Source organism: Cheilinus undulatus, linkage group 15, assembly GCF_018320785.1.
Source record: "Cheilinus undulatus linkage group 15, ASM1832078v1, whole genome shotgun sequence".
In the NCBI taxonomy this organism is placed as follows: domain Eukaryota; kingdom Metazoa; phylum Chordata; class Actinopteri; order Labriformes; family Labridae; genus Cheilinus; species Cheilinus undulatus.
In genome coordinates, this window is record NC_054879.1 from 24,986,625 (window position 1) to 25,003,298 (window position 16,674).

General features: G+C 37.5%; 1 protein-coding gene across 1 annotated transcript; it reads left to right on the top strand.

Moving 5' to 3' along the window:
- The first annotated feature begins 5,422 nt into the window (after positions 1-5,422).
- On the top strand, positions 5,423-15,122 carry LOC121522849. The gene is made up of 5 exons (XM_041807518.1): positions 5,423-5,539; positions 7,919-8,045; positions 10,006-10,211; positions 12,709-12,836; positions 13,426-15,122. The coding sequence occupies exons 1-5, from the start codon at positions 5,467-5,469 to the stop codon at positions 13,549-13,551; spliced, it is 660 nt and encodes a 219-aa protein (XP_041663452.1). The 5' UTR covers positions 5,423-5,466; the 3' UTR covers positions 13,552-15,122.
- Positions 15,123-16,674: the final 1,552 nt, after the last annotated feature.

A 16,674-nucleotide genomic window follows, 5' to 3' on the forward strand; every position in this document is an offset into this window, starting at 1 on the left:
CTGGACTCCAGATCCCAGGATCCATTGGGGCATGATGTCAACAGGAAGCGAGCCAGATGCCGGTGGAAACAGCACAGCAGGGTCATTTAAATATAGACAGGAAATAGTGTTACACCGAGGAAAATATCTTAGCATTAATATAGTGCCGATTTCCTTTGAGGATGTAAGGCTAAAAGACGAACCTGCGTGCAGAGCGGAGTGCCACTTTTCCGCTTGCACCCGGGATTATTCAGCGGACATAGGCGGAGTTTAATCAAGTTATTGGAGTTTCTGGTGAAAGCCGGCTGGACTTCAGATGTATCAGGCACGAAGCTCTCACAGGAATGAGCATTCAGCAGTCTTTAGCGTGTAAAACGGAGATCACAGCGTGGACACAAGGACCGCTTCATTTATCACGCCTGGTGGGATTAATCCTCATCTGAAGAACGTGCTTTACTCTTGGTCAGAGATGTGACAGATACAGCCAATGCAGAGTGAAGGTAAACTTATCTGTCGTTTGAAAAGGTAGCTGGAATTTCAAGCAAGAGCACAGCGTTGATCCAGGCGCAGCGTTCAATATTTCTGACAGCAGCGGCAGGGGAGCATAGGTGTAGCAGGGATAGGTGAGAGTGGAGACGTAATTTAAATACGCCGCCTTATTACCAAACACGCGCTGTGATTGGTTGAGTGTTGGGAATAGTGATTTGAACATGAGCCTGTCAGCTGATAACAGCTGGGCATATGACTTCCGTGTCCTGCATGAACTTACATAAACGTCATTTTTGGCACAATGGATCAGCAGTATGTCTGGAGGAAGAATGAAGCATATGCTGAAAAGAACACTGTGCCCACAGTTAAGCATGGTAGTGGCTTGGTGATGCTGTGGAGCTGCTTTGCAACTCCTACCCTGGAAACCTGCAGCGTGTGGAAGGCAAGAGTCATTGAAGTATCAGGAAATCCTAGGAGGAAACGTCCTGCTGTCTTTGAGGAAACTGAAGCTTGGACATCACTGAACCTTCCAACAGGACAATGACCCCAAACATACCTTAAATTCCACAAAGGCTCGGTTGCTGATTCTCCATGTTTGGTTCTGACTCTAAGGACACAGAGCAGACCTGCATCAGCTGACCTGAGTGGTCTGGATAGCTCATACTGTACTAGAAGGTCTCTGAAGTATTTTGGGCCTAAACCATTAAGAGCTTTACGAGCCAACAGGGGTATTTCAAGGTCTACTCTCTGAGAGACAGGGAGCCAGTGTAAAGACCTCAGGACAGGAGTGATATGGTCCACACTCTTGGTCCTAGTGAAGCAGCAGCATTTTAAATCAGCTGTGGCGGTCTGACAGAGCTTTTAGGCAGATCTGTAAAGATACTGTTACAGTAGTCAACTCAAGTGAAGATAAAATTACACACTAGTTTTTCAAGGTCCTGCTAAGACATTAGTCCTTTAATCTGAGAAATATTCTTTAGGTGACAGTAAGCTGACTTTGTAATTGGTTTTATGTGGCTTTTAATGCAGACGCAAGAGTATTACTGTACTGGAGGTCATTGCACATGAGGTATGGGTTCAGATCCCTCAGGAACGCTGCCTCAGGAAGCTGTTGTCTGGATATGCATCTCATTTGCAGCAGGAAGAGTGAAAACATCTTTCCCAACATGAATAGCTTTTAGGGTTGTTTGTATTCTTTATTTCATACATAGATGTAGTCCAGTTCTAGTTAAAAGGAGCTTTTATGCTTAAGCTGTATCTGAGGTATTTCTAGCAGTGGAGGCAGCCATTGGAAGACTCTCAGTACAGTTTAACTCCTTGTATTGTAAACAGACAAAACATTAAAAAAAAAGGTTACTGGTTTTGGCTGAAATTGTCTTGAGCCTCTCTCTGTTTTTAGTTGGCTCATCAAGGAGTTTGCACCTTTGCTGGTGTTACGAATTGTTTTCAGATCCAAAGGTATGATCATCCTCCTCAGATTGGTCTCCATTCATTCATAATTCATCTCTCATTGTGTTGAAGTTATAAAACATAAAATAACATGCACTTATGTTGACCCAGTTTCATGCAGCAGAAGTGACTTTGGTGTTTGACATGGTCGTTGAAACACTTCCTGTGGTTAAAGAGAGCTGCAGGCCAGTGTTTACTAACCAAAAGGACTTTCTAAATTGTTCATAATGGTGAGACATGTCCATCTTTGAGGGATGAAGCTTGATTTTATTCAATTATTGTGTCACAAACTTGGGCAGATGTTAACATGTCAGGTTTTGACTGAAAAAATGACAGTTTATCATGAAAACAAATTCAGGCCAGTAAATAAGTTTTGACTATGCTGCAGAGATTGCACCCCATTATTTAGCTAATTCTAACAGGAAAAAAGGGTTGAACCGGATAAAAGAGTGGTTTATACATTTTTGCTAACCTGGCACAGTAGATGGATGTGTTTTACACATAAACCTTCGATAGACAGCGTTTGGGAAGGGCAGAAGCTTTGAAAAAAAAAAAAACTTGGAGGGTGATTGGATGAATGTTCTGTCTGTCACATCTTCACATGCCAATCAGAGCAACAAAACATGACGTAGCTGCTAACCAGCTGCGCCTGTACCCCTACTGAAAGAGTAAACTCCATCAAAAAACTGCATAACATGAATCATGGCAACTGTAGACATTTCTGTACATGACTTTTGTCGTTTTTGAAAAGAAAACGACTCACTGGCGTGCTTTGTTCTTCTCTTAACAAAGAAATGTCTTCAAGTTCTGATAAAACTTACACTTTAGCAGCATCCACACTAATGTGTTCTGCCATACTTGCAATGGCCTCTTGTTGCTGCTTGCCTACGTCACGACTCCACCATGCCCGAAAGTACTGCCCCTCGATGCTGATTGGTCCTGTCACTTTCTAACCGGGTCCAAACGGTTCAGGTGGAAGCTTTGCAAGATGGATTTGCTAGTAAGAAACACAGAAACGGATGAATCCATCTGCTTTGCAAGGTTACATTTTCGCCACCTTCCGCAAATTGTTGCCTCTGTTAACTAATTTATGCCACTATTTACCCCTTTTCACCACTTGTTATGTGTTTTATGGCCAATTTTATTTGCATTCACGTTCTGGTATATATATTTTTGCCACTTCTAACCATTTTTTTGTGACTTGTTACTTCTTTTCACCATTATTCTGCCTATAATTGCCACTTTTAACCAATTATTTTCCACTTTAAAGCCAATTTTTGGCCTCCTTTAACCAATCTGTGCCACTTTTAAGACATATTGCCATATGTACTCTTTTCCCCCTCATTTTCTGCCCATTTTTGCCAATTTTAACAACATCTCATCATTTCCTTTACACATTTTTCCACTTGTTACTTTTCACCATTTTTCTGCCGGTTATTGCCACTTTAAATTACTCTAAGCCTCCTTTAACCCATTTTTGCCAAATTGTCTTCTTATTTCCCAAACCCTTTTCCATCCATTTTTTGCCACTTTTTGCCATATTGCCTGTTTTTACTCCTTTTCACTACATTGTCTGCCCCTTTTTGCCAATTGTACTGCTTACACTTTTTGGTTTACACATTTCTGACCCTTGCCACTTATTCTTTACAATGTTTTCCCATTTTTTGCCTCTATTTATTTCTGTTTTAAGAAAAGGGGTTAACATAAATTAGCCTATAAATTACAGCCTAAATACATTTAACAAATATTTGTTGCTTTGATAAGAGTGTTTATTATCCAAGTAATAAATAAAATATGGTTATCACAGCTTACCTTTACAGTAGGTTTGCTGACCTCCATGGGCCCCCCATTTGCCTGGGCCCCAGAAAGCTCTCCTCTTTGTCTCCCCCTTATTTGCAGCCCTGTCCTTAAAATAAGCAGGCACTTACAAATGAGAAAGTCTGAGGATTGAGTCTTGTGAAACCCCACCTTTTTCTTAATGGGTGTCATTTTGGGAGGTAAAAAGAAGGAATGAAAGAAGGGAAGAATGGGGTTATGGTGGGAATCATTCACTACTTTCTATTTACAACACTGGTCTTCCATGTTTGAAGTGGAGCTTTTATATATCAGAGTAATACTTGATACTTTAACTTTAACTGGCTGATTTGTCATCACAGTCTTAAAATAATCAAGCTGCCGGATGGTTTAAAAAAAAAAATCTCTAAATGTTAGTTATCTCTCACTGCACTGCTTACAGTTTGTGACCTTTCAGTAAAGAAGAGCTTTACCTCAGCTTGTTTTTTTTTTAGTAAGTAAGTCAGAAAGATAATCATAAATCACTTTGACAGATAAAACACACAGACAAAACAAAAAATAGAAAATGACATTTGTACAGGTGGAAAGTAAATATAGCAGACCTTATATGTACAGTAATGGAATAGAATTCATGTTGTTTTTTGCCTCACGTCACCGCTCAAAGATTTCACAGCTCAAACTTCAACAACAGGATGTGGATTAAAACTGCAGAGTCTAAATAACCTGATCAAACCAGAGTTTCCTTCTCTGCCACAGATATTTTCTGCTGAAAAAAGATAAAAACCCTTAAACCACATCTGGCAGTGACTACCTGCAAATACAACATAGGCCTATTTCTACCAAAATCTCTTCTCAGCTACAGTACCTGTAGTTACCAAGTTTATCACTGTGATCAAAGTTGCTTGTTTTTTGTTATTTAGAATTAAACAGTCATTAAAAATGTTTTATTACATGAATAGTAACCCTAAAGATCTCATCTGGATGTCTTTTGTGTTGTGCAAGTCTACTATCCTTTGAAAGTTGAATATTAGGTAGGTATTGTACCATGTCATTACCAGGTTTTGATACTCATCCCATGTGATGTTGACTAGAGATGGGCATTTGGGGTAGGGGAGATTGTTTGTATTTGATGTCGATAAGAAAAAAAAAAGGATAAAAAATGTAAATGAAAAAAAGAAAAATCAACAAGCAATCAACTTTTTTTCCAAGTAAAATTACATTTTTGGCAGTTTTCTATGGTTAACTAGGCAAAAAGGGTGAAAATAACATTCAGTTTGAATTAAAAATAAACTCTGAATCAAATCATGATTTCCGGAATTGAAATTAAACGCTGACATTTTGAAAGAGTCACACCTCTACATGAACCTTTCAATGTCGCAGAAGCAAACAGCATATGAGTGCTTAGAGATACCACGGTTCTTAGTGGTTTTGTCTGAGTGGTAGCATATACTTAAAGAATAGGAGAGGACACAGAACAGAGCCTTGGGGAACACCAAAATTTAAATCAAATACAGAATAGTAGATTTAGTCCTGACAACTGAAAGGTTCCATGGGAAAGGTTGGACTGGAGTTGTAATGTAGCTGACTGTTAATGAGAGAGAGATGACTGGAACCCCCCCCCAAAATAAAAAACTCAATCAGATTACATCAGCCACCACAAAACCATTTCCTGTTTCACCTTCAGACAGACCTATTTCTCAAACATGTTGGTTAAAGTTTTAGACTAGTGTTAGATCTGAAACGGACGGAGCAGAAATGGCAAGAAAGACAACACGCTGCTTTAGCGTTCTCATGATTTATCTGAGCTACATCTTCAGCATTAGTCAAGGTAAGCGTCTGCATTTCATTTCCTAGTTATGCCGTTCTTTTTTGATCTTATAATAACCATATGAATTAAATACTGTTGTAGCTAACTTTTCATTTTTTTTAGATAGAAGTTGTGATAATCACATATTGCTGCTGCAAAAATAATTTTTGACACATTAAAAATATTCAAACTGCTTTAAAGCAATGAAATTTAGCAGAGTGTTACATAACCTCATGATAAAACCGACCATTTTCACATCAATGAAACTGAAAAGGTTGTCAAAATACCAAGATGAAACTCTGGTATGATACTTATGAAAAACCAATATCCCAACCTGTTTAGATAGAAAGGCTTAAAACAGGATGCTTAGGATAGTTTCAGATCATGTTTTTATTATAAAAACTTGCAGGCAGACAGCTGCACATTGTCTTAACTGCATACTGTGTTTGTAGAATTAAGACAGGTTGAACTACTGGTTTGGTTCCAAAAAGTTGTCAGTGTGTTTGTGCAATTGATACCAGAATTTCAAGCTTCATTTTGATTCCAGCATAAATTAAATAATTTTAATGCCTGTTTATCATGGCAACAATAGTAAAAGGGACCCTATACTGGGTAATATATTTTGTTTAAATGGCCGCCAGTATTAATACATTTAGTAGGAAGAGATTTAGGTTCCAAATGATCCCATTACATTTTTAAACTGCATTTATCACATGCAATTTTTCCCTTTAAGGTGTATGTCATTAAGACACTACAGCTAGGCAGCAGCTGGAGGTTATTCATTACATGGAAAATTGGTCACCGCTGGTCCTTAATGTCTTACCGTAAAATACCAAATAATAGCCACGGCGTTTATTTGTCTCAATCCCTGAGAAGACCAGGCGTTTCTTCGGGACCAGGCGGCTATTTGGAACAGGGATTTATTTGTCAAAATGTACTGCCACACCTGGTGGTTAATTGGGACCCGGTGGTTAATTGGTATTTTATGGTAATTCATTTTAAAATGTCACAAACAGCTCAGTGGACAAGTCAAAGTAATCTGTCCCCTTTTGACAGGAATAATTTCACTTTCATAACATTTAGGGTTGCCAATGTTTGTTCATAAAAATAAGGGAAACCCCGCACTCCTCAGGGCCACAGCCACCGCGGGCCAGTGCCATGTCTATTGTTAATACTCTTTTAAGCTTTTTTGTGTAGACCTCCTTGTACTTTTTTTTTTTTAAATTTAAACCACTGAATTTAATCGGGTGATTTTTAAGAAAAAAATTTGTAGTTTTGCCATATTACACAGCATCTAACAAAAACTAAGACCTAAAAATGGTGGTCCAAGCTTTCCATCATCATTCACTAATTATTTTTTTTCTATTGAAGTTTTTTCAAAGACACTACACTTCAATTTGAGTACATTATTCTTCTAGTCTTTAAATCAAAACTTAAAACAGCAATGAGAGCACAGCTCTAAAATATCTCAAAGATGGCTCCAAAATATTTTTATATGTCCATTTTATGTACTAGATGATAATTACATTTTGAAAATTTTGAAAGAAGGGATCAGTAGGTAAGTACTTCAAAAATGTAACTTGAACATTATAATAAAAAATACACAGGAATGTCTACCATCAGTTTTAATCCGGACAAAAATTATAAGGTAAAATATTTTAAAATATTTTTCTAAGGACTGTTTAATTTTTAATAAATGCTGTTTCTCTCACATGGCATCCAAAGCCACGCCCCCCTGCTGCATTACTTCTCTGAGCTGAGTGGAGCTCACAGGCTGGCAGACAGAAAAACTTCATGATTCATGAAGTTTGTGAAGATATATGATTTCTCATGAATGAAAGTCCCATCAAAACAGTCTTAAAAAGCTGTTATCACCGTATCAGTCACAGGTAATGTTTAGGTAATAAACATATAAAATACACCACAGTTTGGCTCTTGGGTCCTGTGTCTGTTACTCTCTGGTAGCTTTTTCACACCTGTTAGCCCACTGTGCTCCACAGAAAACACTTGAAAGCACAAACTGCATGTTTACTCACTTACACCACTGCTGTCTGACAAAGGGTTTAATTCTCCCTCTCACTTCTGGGTTTCTAAAATCAGTATTTAAGGGACGGTTGGCAACCCTAATTTCAGATGTTTTTGTTAGGCTATCAGAGATGTCAATAGTTTATCCAGTCATTCACCATAATGACACTAAGCCTAATTAACATCAATTACACTATAAAGTGACAATAACACTTGTAAAACTTTATAACCCATTAATAAGCCTCTTATTAGCCCTGTAAGTGGCTTATTAATGATTAATAAATAAAAATAATACACTGATCTAAATTATAAATGTAACTAATTTTTCATTAGGCCTATCTTTACCATGAGGAACTAATTCATGTTTTAAATCAGGTTATGAGTTCGAGGTGATCCAGCCACAGACTCAGATGATAAACCCTGACAGATCAGCCTCCATTAGCTGCGAACACAAAGCAAATGCCAGCACAGTGTTGGATGTTCGACTCAACAGCATTCAATCGTAAGTTTCCTGATGTAAACACATGAAAAATTAACATGACAAGAAGGTGCAGAGTTTTTAAATAGACAAACAAAAGGAGGTTTTTGTTGATCCACCTTGAAGTGCACGTTGTGGTTTGAATGTCACTCTGTTTCTTTTCTTGATGTAATCAGTGTTTATAACTCTTTTGCACTTCCTCTCACAAGCTCTCGTGTTTTACCTTTCACAGTTTAATATGAAGCTCATAAGAGATTAACCCGTTAACAATAAAATAATAAAATAAGATAAAAATGAAATAAAAATACATTTTTAAAAAATAAAACATTTTCTGTTGCTTCGTTCCATTTATGGGGAGTAACTGACATTTAAACAGTTGAAATTCATGTTGAAAATCCTAAAATGTTTTTAAACAATATTGATAGGATAGAAAAATGATTTACTGTGCTTGAAGTTGATTTCTAAACTGCTTATTTAAAAGAATGCTGCACAGCTACACCAATGTAGTCTGAAACCATGACTTAGAGGTAGGAGACAGCTTTAAGGTAAAACCCATGTTAGTATATGCAGGAGTGCATGTACAAAATGACTCAGTGATGTCCAGTGTAATAGGTTCTTCCTCCCCTGTCTAAGTTCATTTCATAATCTACAATCCTCCTGAAGTTCCTAATTATCTTTCAAAATAAAAGCTAGTTTTTATCCAAACAAGAAAGTAATAATCCTTAGTAAATTATGATAGTACAAAAATCCAAAGTGAAATGAGGACTAAGTAAAATAGTGAATTTCAAAAAGGGGCATTTAATTGTAATTAACAGCCCTAATTTAAAGTAATCAGTTAAAACAGTAAAATGCTTGGTATCAAAAGGTGCAGATTTCTTCACCATTGCACACCTTGCACACAGCTTTGAAGTGCCAACTACACTCACCGGCCACTTTATTAGGTACACCTACCAGGTTGGACCCCCTTTGGCCTTTGGAGTTGCCTTATTATGAAAATCCAAGGGGATCAGCAGTTTCTGAAATACGAAGACCAGCCCATCTGGCAGCAAAAACCATGCCATGTTCAAAGTTACTTAAATCCCTTTTCTTCCCCATTGCACCGAGGTGCTGTCATGTGATTGTTTGATTATCTAATAATGTTAACAAGCAATTGTACAGGTGTACCTAATAAAGTGGCTGAGGCGTGTATGTCAAATAACCTGTTAAAAACTGTTACACATTGAGAAAGGAGTGTATGTAAAAAATGACTCAGTGACATCCAATGATGTCCAACAAATGATACAGCATTAAACTTTTCAAGAGTTCATATTTACTTACTTTCTCTGTTAAGTAACCTCTTTAAGGTTAACAATAAGGATAATAGATTTTCTCAACAAACCCCTTGTTATGCTTTTAATTTGTACTGTCTTATAAAAAGGGTACTTTGTATCCTGCTTAAATTAAAAAAGTGATCTTATTTTGAAAGAAACTTAGGATTTCAAGTAGACTTAAAGTAACAACATTAACTTAACAATGGAACAAAGTACTAGGCATGGACAGAAAAGTGAAGGAAACAGCTAAAAGAAATGGTAACATTCAAATGATGTTGATATCTCAGAAACATCTGACTTGTCCAATGACATATCTGAGGTTTTTTTTAAAAGTGAAATGAGACGTTACGGAGCAGTGGTGGACTGATTTTGCATCACTGTGAGAGCAGGAAGATGCTACTATGAGAAGCATTCAGCTGATGCTCCATTTAGGCAGCTTAACCCTGCAGCTAATGTCAATTTTGGACCTTCATCGGACATTTTTAGTGCCTGCCTATTGGCAGTCCTACAAATAAATAAGCAATCAATCAGTATAGGATGATCACAATCTTAGGGCAGAAAATCAAAGCATTACATCATGTTGTCATGGGTTCCTTATCAAAATATTTTGCCTGTATCCATGTTGGGGATTCGGAACTGTAGTTTAACTTTCTGATATCACTGTATACTTTCAGAGGAGAACCCAAGATGCTCTGCCAGAAGGGAAAGAAACCCTGTAAGGACATGGTCCTGTATCAAGAGAATGACAAGAAGTTCATTTTCTTCATATTCAACATTGACCAAAAGGCAATGAAAATAAAATACCAGTGTGAGTTCACAGTGGAACATGAAAACATCCATCATGACGGAACAGGAAATACATCGACCACACTGCTAGAGGGTATGTTTAAGGAAACAGAGTGAAAGAAAACTCTCGTAGTGTACTTGTAATATTTAGTGTTCATCTGTAAGCTTGATATGGACTTAGGGTTGCTAACGTTTGTGCATAAAAATAAGGGAAGCCCCACACTCCTCAGGGCCACAGCCACCGCGGGCAAGTGACATGTCTGTTATTACTGCTCTTTTTAGCTTTTTTTTGTAGGCCTCCTTGTACTTTTTTTTTTAAATCACTGAATTTAATCAGGTGATTTTTGAGAAAAAATATTGTAGTTTTGCCATATTACACAGCATCTAACAAAAACTAAGACTTAAAAAAATAGTGGTCCAAGCTTTCCATCATCATTCACTAATTATTTTTTTTCTACTGAAGTTTTTTTCAAAGACTCTACACTTCAATTTGAGTACATTATTAGGGTCTTCGCTGCCCAAAGGGCAAGGACCCTGTTGTATTTCGTCCGTTTCTTTCTTCTTATTATTCCACAACCACTTTAAACCTTAATTTGACCCCCTAAACACACTCAAAAACTCACCAAAATGGCACACACCTCAGATTCTGCAAAAAATTTGATAAAATGAAAAAAATTAACTCCAAACATGCCAAAATGTGCTCTCCAGCGCCACCTAGGCACACTGAAACGGCCCTCACGCAGTAGGAATGTCATAGAGAGATCAAACCAACGTTGAAACACTCGTCTCATCGAGACCCACAAATCACACGCTGACACCCCTAACCTATCTCAAACAGGAAGCCGGAAATTTGCCTTTCAGAATAAAATTTTCCAGGCAAATAGGCCTCCAAACAGAACGTATCTCCGCCTAGGCCGTAAATGGTATCAGCTTGAAACGCGCAGAGAAGACACACTAGGCCATGCTGATCAAAAGTTCTGAAGGAATTTGTTGTTTCTCGAACGGTTTCCGAATGACAAGCCCTCAAAGTTGGTAAACCCCGAAGAAGCCCTCACAGCTCCTCCCATTCAAATGAATGGGGTGAGTAGGATTCAGCTCCACATAAGCTGTGGCAGTTAGGCCTCTACACAAAAAACCAAAGGTCCTACAGCTTTAAAAATTACATGGGTGGATTCCTGACAAAATTTACAACAAAAATATCTTATTTTTAGAGATTTGGAAAAAATTGTGAGGTGAGGTTAAAAAAATTCCTGTCAATTTGACTCCTGAAAAAAAGAGCAGTTGGTGATGATGTCACTCACTGATTGACAGTTCAAAGCAGCTGGTCATGTGACTCACTGAAGGCGGGAAAACAGAATGTGTTATGCACACCCATTATAAAGTCTGAGGCTCCTGACAGAGGTGCAGGTACACACCTCAGTCTAACTTTGAGCAGGTCAAAGGGTCAAAAAGGGATGAAACCCTCAAAGTGGAGGTCAAAGGGGCATGAGGGATGTGCGACAGAGCGAGGACCCGACCAATGCTGCTTGCAGCTTTAATTCTTCAAGTTTTTCCTCCGATTTAAATCAAAACTTAAAACAGCAATGAGAGCACAGCTCTAAAATATCACTAAAATAGCTCTTAAATATTTTTCATACATATGTCCATTTTATGTAGATGATAATTACATTTTTAAAATTTTGAATGAAGGGATCAATAGGTACTTCAAAAAATGCTAACTTTTACATAACAACAGTTTTAATCTGGGCAAAAATTATAAGGTAACATTTTTTTTTTACTCGAAGGACTGCATGATTTCCCATGAATAAATGCTGTTTTTTTCAGCTTGGCTAAACTTACATCCTATCACAGTTGTTTTCTTCTCATGTGGACACATAGCATCCGCAGCCACGCCCCCCTGCCGCGTTATTTCTCTGAGCTGAGTGGAGCTCACAGGCTGACAGAAAAACCTCATGATTCATGAAGTTTGTGAAGATTCATGATTTCCCATGAATGAAAGTCCCATCAAAACAGTCTTAAAAAGCTGTTATTACCGTATCAGTCACAGGTAATGTTTAGGTAATAAAGAACACCACAGTTCGGCTCTTTTAAGTCCTGTGTCTTTGTCACTCTCTGGTAGCTTTTTCACGTCCGTCAGCCCACTGTGTTCCACAGAAAACACTTGAAAGCACAAACTGCATTTATATGTGTACTCACTTTCATCGCTGCTGTCTGACTAAAGGTTTAATTCTCCCGCTCACTTCCGGGTATCTATAATCGCTCCAGCCGCGCGAGTGTTTGAATCATCCCTGCTCCCGCTCGGTGTTCTGCAGGGAGGAGACCCGCCTTCCTCTGCCTCGGATTGGCTCTACGTCTTAGCAGACCAATCAAACTGACAAATGCAACGGGTATTAACCAATCAGTAGCAGAGTAAGACATGAAGGATGAATATACGGAACAATTTGCGTCCGGTGTTGACTTAAAACGGGACACTGCATTTAGCAGTCAATTACGGGGCGATTCCGTATTTTAAGGGACGGTTGGCAACCCTTAAAACGGTCTCGGATCTAGTTGGTTGTAAGGATGCATTTGTATCTCATTTTATGTTTTAGGTCAAAATGAAGCTCACTGCAAATCTGATCAATGGACTGTCCTGGAGTTTATTCTGATTGGTCTGCTGGCTCCGACGTTCCTGTACAGCTGTGTCATCACCTTGTTCTGCTTCAGACAGAGAGCGAATGTAAGAATTGTTAGTCCAAGTGTCTCTTAAACATCTATTTCTGTTTGTCTGTCAAGCTCCATGAAAATACCCCTCCTTTAAATCATCTTAAATTACAAAAGGAAAGAAAACACGGCACACCATAGATCTATAATGTTGATTTTTTTCACTGAAAATATTAATTATATTTTAGAATTAACTGGATTTTAAAAGTGATCATTCCTATGTTATACAACTGCAATTCCCCAAAACATTGGAACACAGTAAAATTAAATAAAAACAGAATGCAATCATTGTTAAATCTCATAAACCCATATTTTATACACAATAGAACATAGACAACATATCAGATGTTAAGACTGAGACACAATGTAGTTTCTAAATGAAGATATTATTTATTAAGGGGGAAAAAAGAAATCCAAACAAATTTTTTACTTGTTGCCACTGTGGCAATTGTATCACTTCTTTCAGTCTTCCGCAATCCTTCCTGCGTAAAAGCACCAGTACTGGTTTTTACTGTAACCTCTTTCAACAGAGTAACACCTCATATCAGAGCCTTTAAGCTTGTGTGCCAATTCAACCTAACAGGGCCTATTTTTCTGTGTTACAGAGCATTGAAAACTCCTGTGATCCTGAAAACTCCACGTACGTGGAAATGAGGAAAGCTCCACCACAAAGGAATCCAGACTTTGACATGATGTGCTATGGGCAGCTGAATGACCCAACCTCAAACTGAATCCCTCCAAGGGTGGCCTAATACTGGTCAAAATGACAAGAAAAAACACAGACATGTCAGAAATGACCATGCTTGTAAACCTTTTATTTTTAAACCTCATCTCTTTGTCATATTGTCAGAAAGATATACTGCTGTAGATAAACAGCAGAGGGAGACAAAGATCACTCAAATGCTCTCCTGCACATCTGCTTTCATGTATGTCTGGAACATTATATTTTCCTTTATGTAGCACATTAACATGTACAGTTTATTGTTACTTCTGATACTAATTCTGTTAATTCTGTGACCAGCATTCTAATTATGTGATATTTACTTGCCTTAATAGTTTTTGTGTGTGTTTTTACCTAATTGTTTCCTGTGTGAATGCCTTAAATGCAAATGGCCAAATGCTGCAGAAAATTCCTTTTAGATCAGGCAGATATTGGCAAGTTTCTCCCTTTTAACTCCAGATAGGTTCAGTTATTTAAGTTGATTTAAACATTTTGACCTCAGATGAAGATGGCACAGTGGCAACAAAACTCTGTTTTATTTTTTATTTTTATTTTTTTGTATCTTTTATGTTGATTTAGATTCTGTCTTACTCAATTTTCTAACCATACATAGCCAATAGTTTTAAGGATATTTGGAAAGCCAGTCGGATTTTAGGAGGCCCTGGTCGGCCTTGGCTACCACTGGTTCCTCCCCTAAAACACCATCGGTACAGCCATAAGCCCTAATAATCCATCAAGGCATTATAAATCAAAATATTTATTATTATTATTATTATTATTACTATTATTATTATTATTATGTGGGTTGCCAATATGTTTTCCATTTACAGTGTTGTCTTCATTCAGTGGCAAAAAAACGTAAACAGAATGTTTGTTTACAGAAATAGCATGGTGGCACTGCCGTGTGCTGAAACTACGAAGTATAACACAAGCACAAGCTTCATGTTCAGATAGGGGCCATATTTCATTTAATGTTTAGAATTTACCGCAGACCAATCAAAAATGGCCTCCAAACTGTAGTTTGGACACCCCTGCTCTAGGGAGATTAATCTTGCACCAAAATGTGAACAACATCCATTCAGGCCAGCATAAACTAATATGAAATAAAACCAACAAAAGACCTCTGTAAAATACATGGTTAAAGCATCACTTGATGATGTGTAAAGAATGGCAGATGACAAATTCAAGGTAATACAGAGCACAAAATGCTGATTTCACCTGGAATCTATCAAACAAAGCCAAACTGTTGTATTTTTGCTCCAACAGTGGCATAATGCCACCGTAAAGCAAGCACCAGTCTTTTTTGCTACAACAAATCAGAATTACTTTTCATGCATTATTTGAAGTCTAACTCCCTATCATTTTGTTTTCTTTACCATATCTAATTTGAAAATATAATCTTTATTGTTTGGAAGTTATGTTAATATGTATCTTATTTTATAACATGTTTGATACATTGAAAGTGATACCAAAGAATGATTCGACTATGTAGGACTGAGAAGAATGCTTGTAATGTCCCTGAAAACCTTTATGTTTATGTTGATATGTCTCTGGAAATGCAGTTGTGCTGTTTATGTTGTTGGAAAATGAGGGAAAAAAATAAAGTTATATATTACATGTTTTATATTTTAGTCAACCTTTTTCCTTTTTAACAAAGTCAACTCACCACAGAAAAAGACTGGTAAGCAAACACCATGGAAACATGATGGGGAAACTTAAAAGCATGTAAATGAAAATATTTTTTTAGGAAGTCAGGTTCCCTTTGTATAAAATAGAAAAATGTTTATTTTGTTCAATAACAAACTTTATGAAAATTAAAAACAATAGTGTTCTTTTGATTTTAAATTGATGGATGGATGAATGGATGGACGGACAGGTGGGTGAATGGATTGATTGATGGATTGATGGATGGGTTGGTAGATGGTTGATGATTGATGGTTGAATGGAGAAATGAATTCATGGTAGATGTCCACTTTGGCTCAAACATGACCTGAATATACTTTGGAGGTACATGGTATACTGACTGTCCAGGTTGTAGCTTTATTTTTTCATACTGTAGAAGGACTACAGTATGTAACAGTTTTAGTACTTAAAGAATAACAAGGCAACTTTTTAAATTAGATATTGAGAAGATACCTGACAAAAGTATAAATATAGTATACAAATCTTCTAAAAGTGTGTTGTAAAATCAACGCTAGTTCTTTTAAGAATGACAATATGAGCTGATAATGATTATAAGGAAAACTCTGTGATTCCAGACAACAGCTACAAATGAAAGTAAGTAATTTAAAATGACTGGGGTCCAAATAACTGAATGAACGACAACAGCTCCTGAAATGTCAATGACTCTCTGTCTACTGGAGTAATAAGTCCAACTATAGCCGCCACAGAAGCTTCTTCTCATGCTAACTTTATGAGACAAAGAGGATGTCAAGGAACAACAAAAGCAGCCATAATCCGTGTCTGACAGCTCCTGAAACAGTCTGAAACAATTACAAACATCCTTTGGAGGGTGTGGAGCTACTGAATGACACTGGGGCTTCATGCTGTTTGTTCATGTGGAAACATTCCGGCTGTCAAACGCCTAAATGTTAAAAATAAGATAGGAACATCCAGTGACAGAACTTCTCAATGCACTCAATGTGTGTGTGTTTTTTTGTAATCGTTCACCTTCATGTAAGCGTGAAACACAACAAATCACAGCTACTGCACTTTAAAGTTGGCTCCTTAATCGTCTTGACTCTTTGGAAACTAATGGAAACTTAAATCTGCACTTGTTCTATGTGCAGGATCAAATACACATCATCACCAGATAAAATCTGAAGTTTCTTTTGTTTACACTGAAAGTTGTTGGTCTCTTTGGTAAAGTTGCATCACACTGTTTTGGAATATATTTCATTGTTTTGCCTCCTCAGTGTAGGCGTCATGTGTTTGCGTGAAGATTGTTGCTGTTTTTCTTCACACCTCTGATTGGCTTGATCCCTCTGAGATTGGATTTTTGCAAACATCAGATCAGGGAGGTGTGAAACCATGACAAGAGCATTAACAAAGGATGTTTGTGTTGACAAGGATCTGGTCTTGTGGGCTTTGGTCTGTCTTGTCAAATGTGTGAAGGAGAAAAGCAAAACACAAC

Bases quoted from the DNA above. Each gene is read 5' to 3' on its own strand.
- LOC121522849 (XM_041807518.1), top strand. From the start codon at position 5,467: ATGGCAAGAAAGACAACACGCTGCTTTAGCGTTCTCATGATTTATCTG. The intron at 5,540-7,918 runs GTAAGCGTCTGC...GTTTTAAATCAG, and splicing joins CATCTTCAGCATTAGTCAAG to GTTATGAGTTCGAGGTGATC. The intron at 8,046-10,005 runs GTAAGTTTCCTG...GTATACTTTCAG, and splicing joins CGACTCAACAGCATTCAATC to AGGAGAACCCAAGATGCTCT.